The 15,140-nt window shown below is 52.3% G+C and overlaps 1 protein-coding gene across 1 annotated transcript; it reads left to right on the top strand.

The window, feature by feature from the left end:
• The first annotated feature begins 2,547 nt into the window (after positions 1-2,547).
• On the top strand, positions 2,548-6,259 carry APLNR (apelin receptor). Its single transcript, XM_061153812.1, has one exon. The coding sequence runs from the start codon at positions 2,784-2,786 to the stop codon at positions 3,993-3,995; it is 1,212 nt and encodes a 403-aa protein (XP_061009795.1). The 5' UTR covers positions 2,548-2,783; the 3' UTR covers positions 3,996-6,259.
• Positions 6,260-15,140: the final 8,881 nt, after the last annotated feature.

The raw sequence follows: 15,140 nt of genomic DNA, 5'->3' as shown, positions 1-15,140 counted from the left end.
TGCCTAGCACGCGGTAAGTGCGCAATATGCCGTCTTCATGAGAAAGAGCAACACACTCTCCTCTGCCTTTGGGGAAAGGCCGTCCAAGATCCCTAGGGCCTTCCTTATCTCTCCAGCTCCTTTCCCGCCTCTCCCCACTGCACCCTGAGGCTCTGACCTCGCTTGCTTTCATTTCCGTGTCTTTGCATTTCATGTTTCTTCCTCCTGACCTGTCCTTCCTGTTTTTCTGCTTCCTTCTATTCCGGGTAAGTTCCCACTCGAAGGGCACCGCGTGGGGGCCTGGGAACATGTTTTAGTTATCCTGCCGAATCATTTTTATAAGCGGAGTCCCCCAAATTTACAAACATGAGAATTTCCCACTACATTTAGAATCTGGAATTAGGTTAAAAAAAAACAAACAAACAGATGTCAAGCTAGATTCCCCATTTCTGGGTGGCAACCAGACACTGTGAGCTCCAGAGGCCTCCTTTTGATGGAGTGGTGGAGCGGATTTTTGTTTTTCATTTTCTCACCTTGCTTTTTTTACTGACACATTTTATTTGGCATTGGGGGGGGGGGGTAGCCGATTAACGATGCCGTGATACTATCAGGCTCACAGCCAACTGACCCAGTCACCCATATACATGTATCCATTCTCCCCCAGACTCCTCTCCTACCCAGACTGCCACGTGACACTGGGCAGAGTTTCCTGGGCTGGACGGCAGGTCCTTGCCAGTTACCCAGTTTTAAAGATTATTTATTTATTTGTCTGCATCAGACTTAGTTGCTGCACCTTGGGTGTGTCTCTAGTTGTGGCTTGCAGGCTCCAGAGTTGCAGGTTCAGTAGTTCTAGCACATGGGCTTAGGTGCCCTGTGGCCTGTGGGATCTCAGCTACCTCACCAGGGATGGAACCTAAGTCTCCTGCTTTGGAAGGTGGATTCTTAACCACTGGACCATCCCTGGTTATCCATTTAAGCTATAGCAGCGTGTACATGTCGATCTCCAACTCCCTAACTACCTCTTACCCCTACTCTTCCCCCTGGAAACCTTGGGCTCCTTCTCTGAGTCTATTTCTTTTCTGTGAATAAGTTCGTTTGTGTGATGCAGTGTGCTCGCTCCAGTTTGCCGCAGTCTCTACCTCTCCCTCTTGTCTCAAACTGGTGGTTTTCCCATACACATTTTTAGCCTGGCCCTTGTGAGTATTTCAGTTTGGGGTTCCTGGTTGAAGACCCCTGGAGAAGATTTTCGGATCAACTGTTGCTTGAGATGACGGATTCTAATTTTGTAAGCCTTGTGCTTTGAAGGTGGCCAAGACTCTTCTCATTTTGCTCCCTCTCACTCTTGACCAACGTAGATGGCAATTTTGAATTCTATCTTGTGCATTGCTCCCTCCTTCCTGCCCAGAGGTCCTGGAGAGGCAAATGGACAGGGTAAGGTCAGTTTCTATGGGATGGTGCCCATGGCATCGACTGCCTCTTTTTCCGTCTCCTCCTTCAGTTTTTTTAACTTCCTGATCCCCACAAGGTCTTATAGAAACTTCCTGGTCCACGCAGAGCAGGAAGAACTCAAGGACCGAAATGTATCTGTGTTCTCACTGCACAGTAATTCAAACAGCCGCTCTTCCATGTATGGGCTCCCCTTTTCCTTCACATCCTAATTCATCCACTCACTCACTCATTCACTCAACCACCATTTGGTGACCACCTACTACACGCCAGGCATGGCTTGGTGCTCGGAGCAGAGGAAAAGCAAAACGACAAACCAAGAGAACATTTACCCTGTGACCTTGGGCAAGACCTTTACCTGGTTCAGCCTCAGTTTCCCCATAGACCCGATGGCTGGATTAGACATCCTTCAGCCTAGGGTTTCTCTCTGCTGTGACCCTGGCCCGGCATCCTCTGACACTTCCCGCGCTCTCTGAAATCTGCACTCGGCTAACAGCCGAAGGATCCCACAGACATCTCCCTGTCACTGCGTCTGTAGAGCACAAACACCCTCCCGGAGAGGCTCAGAGCTGAGGTGTTACAGAGGATGACGGGCAGGGGAGGGGAGGGGGAAGTCTGGTCTGGGTGGGGGCTGGGAGGGCAGGAGGGGAGCGGGGAAGACGGACCTGAGGGGCTGGACTGGCTTGCCAGGTGGGCCTGCCAGATGCTCGGACCATCCTGCGAAATCTCACACCCTCCTGCCCCCTACCCTCCCAGCTCCAGCTCAGGCTGGCTTTCAATCTGCATAATTTGCCCCATTTAGAGGGGCTGGGAGGGGGTGAGAACGGGGGAGGGGGGTTTTGGGAGCAGAGGCCTGATGAGAAGAGGTTCTGCAAACACCCAGAGGAATCCAGAGAGAGAGAGGGAGAGAGAGACAGAGGCCGGGTCAGGCACAGAGCAGGCTGCAAACCACAGATAACATCCTGCCCAGCACGGCAGGGGTCAATTTGGTCCACTTGCCCAGTGACAAGAAAAGGAAAAAAAAAAAAAAGTGGGCTGTAACTTCAGGATCCTAAGACTCCCAAGTGAGGGGCTGGTCTGGAGGTGGGAGGAGGGCGGAACAGCCAAGGAGGAGAGAGAGGCTCAGGAGGGCGCGAGGAAGTGTCTGAGCAGAGGCTGGGGCCGCTGGAGGGAAGCCTGCAGGAGCCAGGCCTCCTCCTCCTCCCGGGTCCTGGGAGCTGCTGCGGCCGCCGCGAGAAGCGCTGGACACCTCCGGCCCTGCCGGCTCGCCTCCCCGAGGCTGCCAGCCGGAGCTCAGGGTGCTTGGCTGAGCCCGGCACCCCGGGGTGGGACCCCGGCTGACCTCTGCGCGCCGCAGCATGGAAGACGGTGGCGAGTACGACGGCTACTATGGGGCGGACAACCAGTCTGAGTGTGAGTACGCCGACTGGCCGCCCTCCGGCGCCCTCATCCCCGCCATCTACATGGTGGTCTTCGTCCTGGGCACGGCGGGCAACGGCCTGGTGCTCTGGACCGTCTTCCGCAGCGGCCGCGACCGGCGGCGGGCGGCCGACGTCTTCATCGCCAGCCTGGCGGTGGCCGACCTCACCTTCGTGGTGACCCTGCCGCTCTGGGCCACCTACACCTACCGGGACTACGACTGGCCCTTCGGGGCCTTCGCCTGCAAGCTCAGCAGCTATCTCATCTTCGTCAACATGTACGCCAGCGTCTTCTGCCTCACCGGCCTCAGCCTGGACCGCTACCTGGCCATCGTGAGGCCGGTGGCCAACGCCCGGCTGCGGCCGCGGGTCGGCGGCGCCCTGGCCACGGGCGGCCTGTGGGCGCTGGCCGGCCTGCTGGCCCTGCCCGTGCTGGTCTTCCGCGCCACGGGCGCCGTGCTGCAGGCGGAGAACGCCACCAGGGTGCAGTGCTACATGGACTACTCACTGGTGGCCGGCCCCGACGCCGAGTGGGCCTGGGAGGTGGGCCTGGGCGTCTCGTCCACCGCGCTGGGCTTCGCGGGGCCCTTCGCCGTCATGCTGACCTGCTACTTCTGCATCGGCCGCACGGTGGCCGGCCACTTCGGCAAGGAGCGCGCGCGCGGCCTGCGCAAGCGCCGGCGGCTGCTGGCCATCATCGCGGTGCTGGTGCTCACCTTCGCGCTGTGCTGGCTGCCTTACCACCTGGTGAAGACGCTCTACGTGCTGGGCAGCCTGCTGCGCTGGCCCTGCGCCTTCGACCTCTTCCTCATGAACGTCTTCCCCTACTGCACCTGCGTCAGCTACGTCAACAGCTGCCTCAACCCCTTCCTCTACGCCTTCTTCGACCCCCGCTTCCGCCAGGCCTGCGCCTCCGTGCTCTGCTGGGGCCGCCGGGGCTGCGGCGGCGCCTGGCGCGCGGGCGGCGGCGGCGGCGGCGGCGGCCGGGGCGGCCGGGGCGGCGGCGGCGGCGGGGACAAGTCGGCCAGCTCCTCCTCCTCGGCGTCGTCGGGGCAGAGCCAGGGCCCCGGGCCGGGCGGCGCGGGGAAGGGCGGGGAGCCGACGCCGGAGAAGTCCATCCCCTACAGCCAGGAGACCCTCGTGGTGGACTAGGGCCGGGGTCCCCCCCGCCCGGGCCCGGGGCCCCTTGCTGTCTGAAGGGCGGGGAGCTGGCGAGCGGGCGGGGGCGCCCCTTCTCTCGTGCGCTCCACGCCTCTCTCCTCCCCGCGTCGGTCTTGTCCTGCTTCCTCCCGGGGAAGTGCTTCTTCAGAGGTTTGTGGTTTTAGAGGGAAAGAGATGGAAGCCCGCAGCCCCGGCGCTCCGCCACTCAGTCTCCGCGAGACTGACCTTGCCCGGCTCTGAAATCCTCCCAGCCTCAGTTTCTCTCCGTGCAGATAAAACGGAGAAACTGAAATGATGTGCGCCCCGGCTCCATCAAAGTTCATTCCATCACCCCCCTCCCCGGCCCCTGAAACTGAAGTGGTGTGCCTCCCGGCTCCCATCAGATTTCATTTCCCCCCAGCGTCTTCCTGGATCTCCAGCTTCCCCCACCGTTTCCTTTTGGTTTTCGCCCTCTTTTCGTCCTTCTGTTCCCCTCCCCGCCCCCACCAAGTGCAATTTCTCCTCTTGAATCCTGACCTTTTGGCTCCCACATCCTCCCCCACGGCTCCTCCGCCTCCCCCCTCTGTCTCTCTCTTTTTACCTCCTTGTTCTGAAGGGGCCCTAAGGGTTAAGGCGTCTGAAGCTTGCAGACACACTGCCCGGTTCAAGCTCTTTGTCCCTGAGGCCCCCGGGAGGGAATGGACCTGGCTGAGAATGGCTGGATGTCAGCAAAGTTGCGGCTCCTGACTCTGCAGCTGTGAGCGCCAGAGCTTTCACTCCAACTTGATGGGTTCATGAGTATTTCAGTCCCTGGAGGTCGAGCGATGCGTGAAGGGGGCCTCCCTTCTTGCAGCCCACTGACTAGACACTCTTTCTACATGTGTCCTTAGCCCCTTTTATTCATCCTCTCTTTTCCGCAGGGACGGGAAGGCAGTGGGGTTGGTGCAGCAGCAGGCTCCTTGGCTTCACGGTATGAGTGGGGAGTTGGGAAGGGGAAAGGAGAAAGACAGGGCATCTGCGTTTGGTCTAAAGGCTGCTCGGGCCCCCTCCGCAAATCCTCATCTCTCCAACCTCCTCCAGACCGGTGAGCAGCCGACCTCTCCCTGTCTCTCCATCCGACATCCCCAGGACATTCTTCTTGGGCGCTGGCCTGAGTGGCTGCCAAGGGTCCCTTTGATGGGGGGGGGGGGGGGGAACGCCTGCTTTGTGTGTGTGCACGTGTGTCAACAAGGATGGGCGTAACCTGAAGAGCTGGGTGCCTGGGTCACTTGTCCCCTGGATGAACACCCTCTGCTCTGCACATCTCTGCTCTTCACACAGTATCCTTGAGGGAAGAAGGGACATCGGAGGCAATTTAGAATGAGTCCACCCCCACTGGTTTGGGGGGCTCTGACGGCTGGTCCGCGCATTAAGAGAGAAGTATGAGTGTGCACCCAGGCTCCCTGTAGGGAATCCCTCCTCAAGGCAGCTGGCGTGTAAAGCTTAAAGAAGTCCTGGACCCTGGGTCCCTCTGCCACAGTCCCTGGTTCCAAGGGGGAGATGGGAGAGAGCTTCAGAGGTTCCCTTGACTCCTTTCCCACGCCTGCCAACCTTGTTTTGAATTTATAAGCATTTTCTTCAGCACCCTTTGTTTTTCCAGGGTCAGTGGCCCTCTTCCTGGTGATGGTGGGGGACGGTGGCTGCCTGGGGTGGAAAACCCTGGGTGGGTTTTTCCTGACCTCCCCATCAGGGTGGGACCCCCGTGGCCCCTCCTGCTGGGTTGGGGGGCTGGGGCCGGGTGCCGGAGGATGGAGGCCTCGAGGATGGAGATGCTGGCGGGGCCTTTGTGGACCCAGGGCGCGGCGTGCGTATTCCGGGTTTTGTTCTTGGAGGACGCAGATCGTAAAGGACAAGACAGGAGCTGCGGGGGCAGGAAGAAGCCAGCTTGATGTCAGTGGATGTGCTGACGTTGGCTGGAATGGAGCCAGCTCCAGAGGCAGAGCGCGGGGTGGATGGAACGGGCTTCTCTCAGCTCACTCCTTCCATCTCCAGCCAGGGTCTTCACAGACTCGTGTTCTCAGCCCAGGGCTGTCCCCAGAGCATCCAGGCGAGGCTGGAGGAAGCTTCCAGAAGGGAGGAGGGGCCTCCTCTGAGGCCCCATCGGTGGTCCTGGACAGATGGCGGAGGAGGCAGCCACTGCTCCGCGCGCCCCTTCTTTGGAATGTCTGTGCTATTTTTTGACCCTGTTAGTCACTGCGGTTCATGAAAAATAAATCTTTCCGTGTGTGTGTGTGTAACTACTGTGTCTGAAGCTTTTTCTCACACGGGTGCCTTGGGATGAGTAAAGGACCCCCAGGTTGCAAATGTTATGCTGGGAGGTGGGCTGAGGAGGCTGAGGGGAACCGTGGGAAGAAAGGGGGCAGAAAGGAGTCGAATGGGAAACCGGGGGGCATGGGGTGAGGTCAGGGAAGACCAAGAGAGCTGAGAGGCGGGAGCAGCTGCGCCTCTGGGCCTGGGAAGCGTGGAACACGTGAGCACACGTGCTGGAGTCCAGAGCACAGGTCTGGGGGACATGCCAACCCTTCTTCCCACAGAGGTGGACTGCAATTCATCCATTCGTCTGTCCCTGTGTTCATTTACCATCGCTACTGACTCACCGACTCAATGGACATGAGTCTGAGTAAACTCTGGGAGTTGGTGATGGACAGGGAGGCCTGGCGTGCTGCGGTCCATGGGGTCCCAAAGAGTCGGACACGACTGAGCGACTGAACTGAACTGATTGACTCATTCATTCCTCTGTCCCTCTGTTCATTTACCCACAGAGGTGGACTGTAATTCATCCATGAATCTATCCCTGTATTCATTTACCATCGCTATTGATTCATTCATTCATCCATAGTCTCATGAGCATTCATTCAGCTTAGACCAGGAGTTCAAATGCCTGTCCTCCATGCAGATTCAACCTGTCTGGTTCTGTAAATACCCATTGCGAAGGGTCACCCTGGACCGACGGGCTCAGAAACTCCTGGAATCATCCAAGATGGTCACGGTGATGAAAAGCCCCTCAGATGATTTCTGAGGGCAGCCAGGTTTGGGAAACTGTCCATCCAGACGGCTCCTGCCCACACTAAAAAGGATACAAAGCTAGAGAGAGCCAGGGGGAAGCAGGCTCTGGGTGGTCATTGCTTTGGGAGGAAGGAGCTGAAAGAATCCCTGGGGGGATGTATTTCCTCCAGAGTGGGTCACCATCTTCCACAAAGACCTCCGGGTACCAATACTGTCAGCGATGGCCCTGATGCCATCACCACAGCAGCCTGAGAGGGGCGCTTCCCCACCGTTCTCTCCTGGGCCCCTGCGGCCCTCTGCCAGCCGCCTGGCCCCTCACTTTGCTGACAACAGAGCCAAGACGCCCAAAGTGCAAATGAGGCAGGTCCAGGGGGCTGGGGTGGAAGTGAGATCCCATCCTAAGGCACCTGACCCCCCTGGAGAGCCCTCGATGAAGGGGTTGGGAGGGGAGTGGAGGGAAATGCACGAGAGACAGAGGGGGAGAGAGACAGAGAGACACAGAGAGAGAGACACACAGAGAGAGAGATATAGAGAAACACAGAGAGATACAGAGAGACAGAGAGAGACAGAGAGAGAGAGACAGAGAGACGGAGACAGAGAGACACAGAGAGACACAGAGAGAGATGGGGAAAGAGCAGGGACTGGGAGGAGGCAGCCGGGAGGAGAACTGGGGGCCGGGAGGGGGCTGGAGGAGGGGGGCTGTGCTTGTCTGCCCTCTTCTGAAACTCACCAGGGAAAACCCACAGGAATTTACAGCGATAACCACAGGCTGCTGGCGTTATTATTTTATCATTTTGCAGATGCTATCACAGAACCTTACCCCCTCTCCGGGAAACTTGAGATGAGCTTTCCAGAATGATAGGATGGTACAGTGCTCGGTGGTTTTGTTTGTTCACACATGCCTTCGTCCGTTTGCTCATGCATCTGCTTATTCCACGAGTCCTGATTCATTACCGATGCCCCAGGCAGCGGGCTGGGTACGGGGGTAGGGGGGCAAACAGGCCGTTGGGGGCTCCCGGCGGTGCAGACAGATGGTTACATGAGCAGGTAGAGTGGAGATCTGGGAGGGGGAATGTGCAAAGTGTTCTGAGGGGCTGGCAGGGACAGTGAGTGAGGACTGGAGACAGGCTGCATGCTAGGAGCCTGCTTTCTGAAGGGCAGAGGCTGGGTGGTGAGCGGGGAGCATTTTCTATGCAGAGGAAAACCCAGAGATAAGAGGTAGGGGATGGTGCAGCCCACGTCCCCAGCAACCAGAAAGGGCTCTCAGCCTGGTTGGCGCCCAACCCCATCCCAGCCCTGGCAGGGGACCCAGAGACAGAGAAAAACTTGCCCAGATCTCTGCGTGTGTCTGAGGAGCAGACTGGGGGCTGGGACTAAGATCCAGGTCTCTAGACCACTTTGTAGGGTCCAGAGATTTTTCTGCTTTTGGTGACTTCTCGCTTCTCCCCTCCCTGGGCCTGAGCTGTCTTCTTCTAAGAGATCTGCTGGGGTCTCCTCAACAGGGGCTGGGAGTGCCAGGCCCTCCAACTCTGGGCTCGTAGGAGAAAGAGGCTGGGAAGGGGTGGCTGGGTCCCTTGGAAAGGCCAGCCCTAGAAGCTGGGTGACGCGGTGTGACAGGATTTGGATGCAAGGTCCCCACCATCTCAGCTGGTACCGCTGCGTCTGAGCTCCAGGGAGTTCAAAGCCTGAGGGTCCCAACCTCTTTCAGTTGCTACTCAAGTGCTTATAAGTGACAATGAACAATTGGAGAAAGACACAAAGGGAGATTTAAGTCAAGTCCAAAAGGAAACAGATTTGGAGATGCTAGGCTGACTTTAGAAGTTTGCATTAATAGAATATCAAGCAATGTTTATTGAGTTATTTATTCAGCAAAGTTTTATTCAGTGTCTGCCGTGTGCCTGGGGCTGTCTTAGAAGCTGGGGTTACTGAGGTGAATGAGATGCCATCCTTGTCATCACGGGGAAACTCGAAAGACCTTTCTCATCTTACCCGCCCACTGAACAGATGAGTAAACTAAAGCCCACGGAGGGCAAAGGGTTTACACAAAGCCATGCAGTGGGATGATGGCAAAGGAACCCAGGCTTCTCACTGCCAGGCAAAGAGCACATTCCGTGGCTCCAGGCTTAGCAAACAGAGGTGTTTTTTTCGGAGATGGTGAGAGGAAGTGGAGAGGGTCAGAGCAGTGAAGAAGGGCTACTGTGCAGGCTGGGGGCACAAAGGTACTTGAGGATCATTATCCAGATGTTTGTTAACTTTTTATTTTACAAGAGTTTTAGATTTACAGAAAAGTCATCCGTCTAGTAAAAACTGTTCCCGTATATTCCACATCCAGTGTCCTGTATTATTAGCAACTTATATTAACGCAACACACTTGTCACAATTCATGAACCAATATTAGTACAATAATGATTAATTAGGTCCACACGTTATTCAGAGTCCCTTACCTTTTACCTACTGTCCTAGGATACCATCCAGGACACCTCATTGCGTTGTACAAATCTTAGTTTGTAGGATAATCGCTTTGCAATGTGGTGCTGGCTTTTGCTGTGTGAAAAAGTGAATCAACTATATTTGTACACATGTCCTCTCCCTCTTGGGCCTCCCTCCCCCAGCCCTCTGGGTGATCACAGAGCCCGAGCTGGGCCGGTGTCACGCAGCGGCTCCCACCGGCTCTGTTTTGCCGATGGTGGTGTGTGTGTGTCAATGCTGCCCTCTCGGTTTATCCCACCCTCTCCTTCCCCACTGTATCCACCTGTCCACTCTCTATGTCTGTGCCTCTCTTCCTGCCATCCAAATAGGTTCATCAGCATTATTTTTCTAGATTGCACATGTGTGCGTTCATATATGATATTTGCTTTTCTCTTCCTGACTTACTTCACTCTGCATGATAGACTCTAGGTTCATTCACCTCACTACGACTGACTCGATTCCATTCCTTTTTTATGGCTGAGTGATATTCCATTGCATCGATCCACCACAGTTCTTTATCCATCCATCTGTTGATGGACATCCAGGTTTCTTCCGCGTCTTGGCTACTGTGAATAGAGCTGCACCTCGCTGCATTTTGTCTTTATGTCTCTTGAAGCTCCTCTTGGCTGTGATGGTTTCTCAGGCTTTGTGTTAGAGGACCCTGACGGTTTTGAGGAGTGCGGGTCTGGTGCGTTGTTCCATGTGCTTTTTAAAACAAATCTACTTTTCTTTCCATATACCAGGCACATGCTAAAAGATAAGGATAGAGCAATAAAGAACGTACAAGTGATTCCAGCTCTTTTGGAGCTTAGCAGTGAGTAAGAAAGTGTGGTGAGTGTCATTGCAGGGAAGGTACAGGATGCCATGTGGGCAAACGCCAGTCCTCCGGCGTGTACCGCACAGTGATCACAGAGAGGGCTCGTCCTCTGGCTCAAAGAGCATGTCCACCTCCAGCGCCACCGGGGTCTCCGTGTCTGCCATTCCATCCCACCTCCAAGCTCACCCAGGACTCATTTTCTTATTCAGCTGGAAACCCAGGGGCACCCGGCGAAGGCGTCTTTGGGTCCCACAGGCATCTTACCCCGTGTTGCCCTGTACTTTCTTGTTTAGCTATGTGGCCCATCTCTTGCCTCCTTGAGGCTGCTTCCTTCTTGGGCAGAGGATAATCAGAAGTGGCTCCCCCAAATCTGCTTGAGCCCCCTTACTCAGCCAGCCCCCGCTCCCCCACTGGATGCCTGCTGAGCGCTGGAGGCTTGCTTCCAGGAGAGCCCCGATCCGGCTCTACTGTGACAGCTCTGTGTCCTCTGCCCCGTGGGCACCTCCGCCGTCACAGGGGCTGCGTTTGCACATCTCTGTGTTCCCAGGACTTGCAACGTGGCAAGTGCTCAAAGGGTGTTTGCTTAAATGATTAAACAGCTGGGTAAAGAAAGTGCAGGAGCAAACTGAGGAAAACGGATTTTTTTTTTGCTTAAAGCAAACGCATCGCTTGCCTTTTAAAGAGCCCAGAAAGGTGAAGCAAAGGCCGGTGGCAGAGGAGATGCCCAGGGACTGATGAGAACTGAGGTCACTAGCTAGTGACTCAGTTAAACCAACTGGGTCCTCTTCAAGCCGCTGCTTAGGAACCAGAGCCGGAACATAGGGCTGGGTGGGCCAGGTCCCGGGGGACACTTCTGATAACCTTGTCAGTAGAGTTGCTGAGATTAGAGCTTTGCAGGGACCCACATCAGTGTCTGTGTTGGAAGCCATGCCTTTGAGTCGCCTAGGCCGGTGATGTTGTGGAAGCCTGGTTGGCTTCCGGGGGAAGTTATTGGTGAGCCAGCTGAAGCCGGCACTGAGTCAAACAGTTTCTGGGAATCTGTGTGAGCACATCCACTCTCCTGATGGTGGTGGGGGTGGGGGGTGTACCAACTGAATAGGAGAAAAAAAAAAAAACAAAAACTTGGACTTCCCCCTTTATAAAAAGACTCAGGGAAAACTTCTCTTCCAGACCCTGAGAAAATCTGAGCCAGGTTTAAGGGCATCCAAGATGATTTGGCAATCTTTTTCTGTGTTTGGAATATGTCCATAAATTCAAGAGGTCTTCCTGTATGATGTGGATGAAATGGCCTCTAATGACAACAGAGAGAGACCCAGGCTTCACTGTGGTGGGTTGGGTCTGTTCTCTTTGGCAGAGAAATGACTTTGGCAGCAGGGACCACAGGGACCCAGGGTTTGGGGGCTGTCATCCCAAGGTGCCAGGATTGAAGAGCGTGGAGGCAACCCTTGCCCTCAGACAAAGGATGCACCACCCAACATTTAGAGAAATATTAACACCTATCCTTCTCAAACTATTCCAAAAAGTTGCAGAGGAAGGAGTACTTCTGAATTCATTCTATGAGGCCAGCATCACTCTGATACCCAAACCAGACAAAGATATCACACAAAAAGAAAATTATAAGCCAATATCACAGATGAACATAGACACACAAATCCTCAACAGAATATTAGCAAACGAATCTGACAATACATTGAAAGGATCCTGTACATACATACACACACACAAAGGATTATACACTATGATCAAGTAGGATTTATCCCAGGGATGCAAATATTTTTCAGTATCCACAAATCAATCAATGTGATGCATCATTAATGAATTGAAGAATAAAAGCCATATGATCATCTCAATAGATGCAGGACAAACTTTTGATAAAATTAAACATCTATTTATGATAAAAACCTCCCAGATAATGGGCATAGAGGGAAGATATCTCAATACAATAAAGGGCATATTTGAAAACCCCACTATTAACATCAGTCTCAATGGTGGAAAGCTGAAAGAAGTGCCTCTAAGATAGGGAACAAGACAAAGATGCCCACTCTGACTACTTTTATTCAGTGTAGTTTTGGAAGCCCTAGCTACAGCAATCAAAGAAAGGAAAAGAAATAAAAGGAATGCAAATCAGAACAGAAGAAGTAAATCTGTCACTGTTTGAAGATGACATACATAGAAAATCCTAAAGATGCCATCAGGGAGCTACTAGTGTTCATCAAAGAATTCAGTAAAGTTGCAGGATATAAAATTAATATACAGAACTCTGTTGTTTTTCTATACACTAACGATGAACTATCAGAAAGAGAAAGGAAGCAATCCTATTTATTATAACATGGAAAAGAATAAAGTACTTAAAACTACTCAAAAAGAATAAACCTACCCAAGGAAGGAAAAGACCTGTGCTCTGAAAACTGTAAGACACGGATGAAAGCAATTGAAAATGCCACAAACAGATGGAAAGATATGCTGTGTTCTTGGACTGGAAAAGTGAATATCGTTAAAGTGAGCATACTGCCCAAGGCAACCTATAGATTCAGTGCAACCCCTATCAAATTACCAATGGCATTTTTCACTGAACTAAAACAAATAACTTAAAATTTATATGGAAACACAAAAGATCCCAAATAGCCAAAACAATCTTGAGAAAGAACATAGCTGGAGGAATCTTGCTCCCAGACGTCAGGCTATGTTTCAAAGACACAATAATCAAAAGAGTGTGGTACTGGCACAAAAACAGCTGTGTAGATTGACGGAACAGGCTAGAACACCCAGAAATAAACCCCCACACTTATGGTCAATTCATCTATGACAAAAGAGCCAAGAATACACAATGGAGGAAAGACAGTCCTTTCAATAAGTCGTGCTGGGAAAACCAACATGTAAAAAATGAAATTGGAATATTCTCTAACATCTTATACAAAAATAAACTCGAAATGGATTAAAGATCTAGATGTAAGACCGGATCCTACAAAACTTCCAGAGGAAAACATAGGCAGGACGCTCTTTGACATAAATCAGAGCAATATTTTTTTGGACCTAGCTCCTAAAGCAGAGGAAACAAAAGTAAAAATAAACAAATGGGACCTAATTAAACTTAAAAGCTTTTTCACAACAAAGGAAATCACTGACAAAACGAATAGACAATCTACTGAACGAGAGATGTTTGCAAATGATGTGACCGATAAGGGGTTAATATCCAACATTTATAAACAGGTCAGACGACTCAGCGTCAAAAAAAAAAAAAAAAAGGCATTATTAAAAAATGGGCAGAAGAACTCAATAGATATTCCTCCAAAGAGGAAATGCAGGTGGCCTACAGGCCCATGAAAAGATGCACAATATCATTCATCATCGGGGAAATTAAAATCAAGATCACAAAGAGATATCATGTCACACCTGTCAGAATGGCCATTATCAAAAAGAACACAAATGACGAATGTTGGTGAGGGTGTGGAGAAAAGGGAACCTTCATACACTATCGGGCTCCCCTGCTGGCCCAGCTGGTAAAGAATCTGCCTGCAGTGCAGGAGACTCGGGTTCGATCGCTGGGTTGGGAAGGCCCCCTGGAGGAGGAATGGCACCCCACTCCAGTGATCTGGCTGGAGGATTCCGTGGCCTGTACAGCCCATGGGGTCGCAGAGAGTCCGACACGACTGAGCAACTTTTTCATACAGTACTTGGTGGGAATGTAAATTGGTACCACGACTGTGGAAAACAGTATGGAGTTTTCTCAAAAAATTAAAAGTAGAATGACCCTATGACCCAGCAATTCCACTCCTGGGTATAGATTAAAAAAAAAACAAACACCCCAAGACACTAATTAAAAAAGATACATGCACCTGAATGTTGATAGCAGCTTTATTTCCAATAGCCAAGATATGGAAGCAACCTAAGGATCCATCAACAGAGGAGCGTCAAAGGAGACAGGTGTTCAAATGTTGTGTCGCCATGTCCGACTGTGTCGGTGAGGACTTAATCTGCTTTCTTCAAAACCACGGTGCTCGTGTCTCTGCGGTCCATTCTTGTTTTTTTTTTGCATTAGCAAGCCCAGACTGCAGCTCCCCTCCCCCCAGCTCAGTCCGGCCGAGGTGGACAGTGAGTCACGGTCTTACGTGCGGTGAGAAGAGGTACTAGTTGTTCTACTTAAAACGTGTGTACCAGCTGTCCACGCTGTTCTGAGCACAGGCAGGACTTGCCTGGATCCTAATTTTTCTCTTGTTTGTGTCATCAAGACCAGTGTTTCCTAAGATGTCGTGTGCAGAGGAATCATTGGGGTATGTTGTTAAAATACAGACTCTGATGCAGTAGTCTAGGGTGTGTCTTGAAACTCTTGTTTCTGAAAGACCTCTGGGAATGGTGCCTGCTATTAGTTCAAGGAACACAGAGAAACAAAGATCTGTGGTGCAATACTTACCAATGGACTGTTTTCCCATCTGTAAAATGGAATAATAAAGCAATTACCCCATGGGCCTGCTTTAAAGTTTCCATTAGGAAATGTTTGCAGGAGCTTTGCACAGTCTCTGGCATGTAAGAGGTAATCAACAGTGTTTTAGTTCATTAGGGCTAGTGTAACAAAAATATCATAATCTGGGTGGCTTAGAAACAACAAACACTGATTTCTCACAGTTCTGGAGGTTGGCAAGTCCGAAATCACGCCCTGGAAGACTCAGGATCTGGTGAGGACCCACTTCCTCATTGACAGCTGTCGTCTCTCTGTAACCTCCTCTGGTGGAAAGTCAAGTGAGTTCTTTGTGGTCTCTTTTATAAGGGAACAAATCCCATTGTTAGTTGAATCCAAGCCAGGATTCAACAGTACATGAACTGTGAAC

Source organism: Dama dama, chromosome 1, assembly GCF_033118175.1.
Source record: "Dama dama isolate Ldn47 chromosome 1, ASM3311817v1, whole genome shotgun sequence".
In the NCBI taxonomy this organism is placed as follows: Eukaryota; Metazoa; Chordata; class Mammalia; order Artiodactyla; family Cervidae; genus Dama; species Dama dama.
This window is presented reverse-complemented; position numbering and strand designations above follow the sequence as displayed.

Coding starts and splice junctions, on each gene's coding strand:
- APLNR (XM_061153812.1), top strand. CDS start 2,784: ATGGAAGACGGTGGCGAGTACGACGGCTACTATGGGGCGGACAACCAG.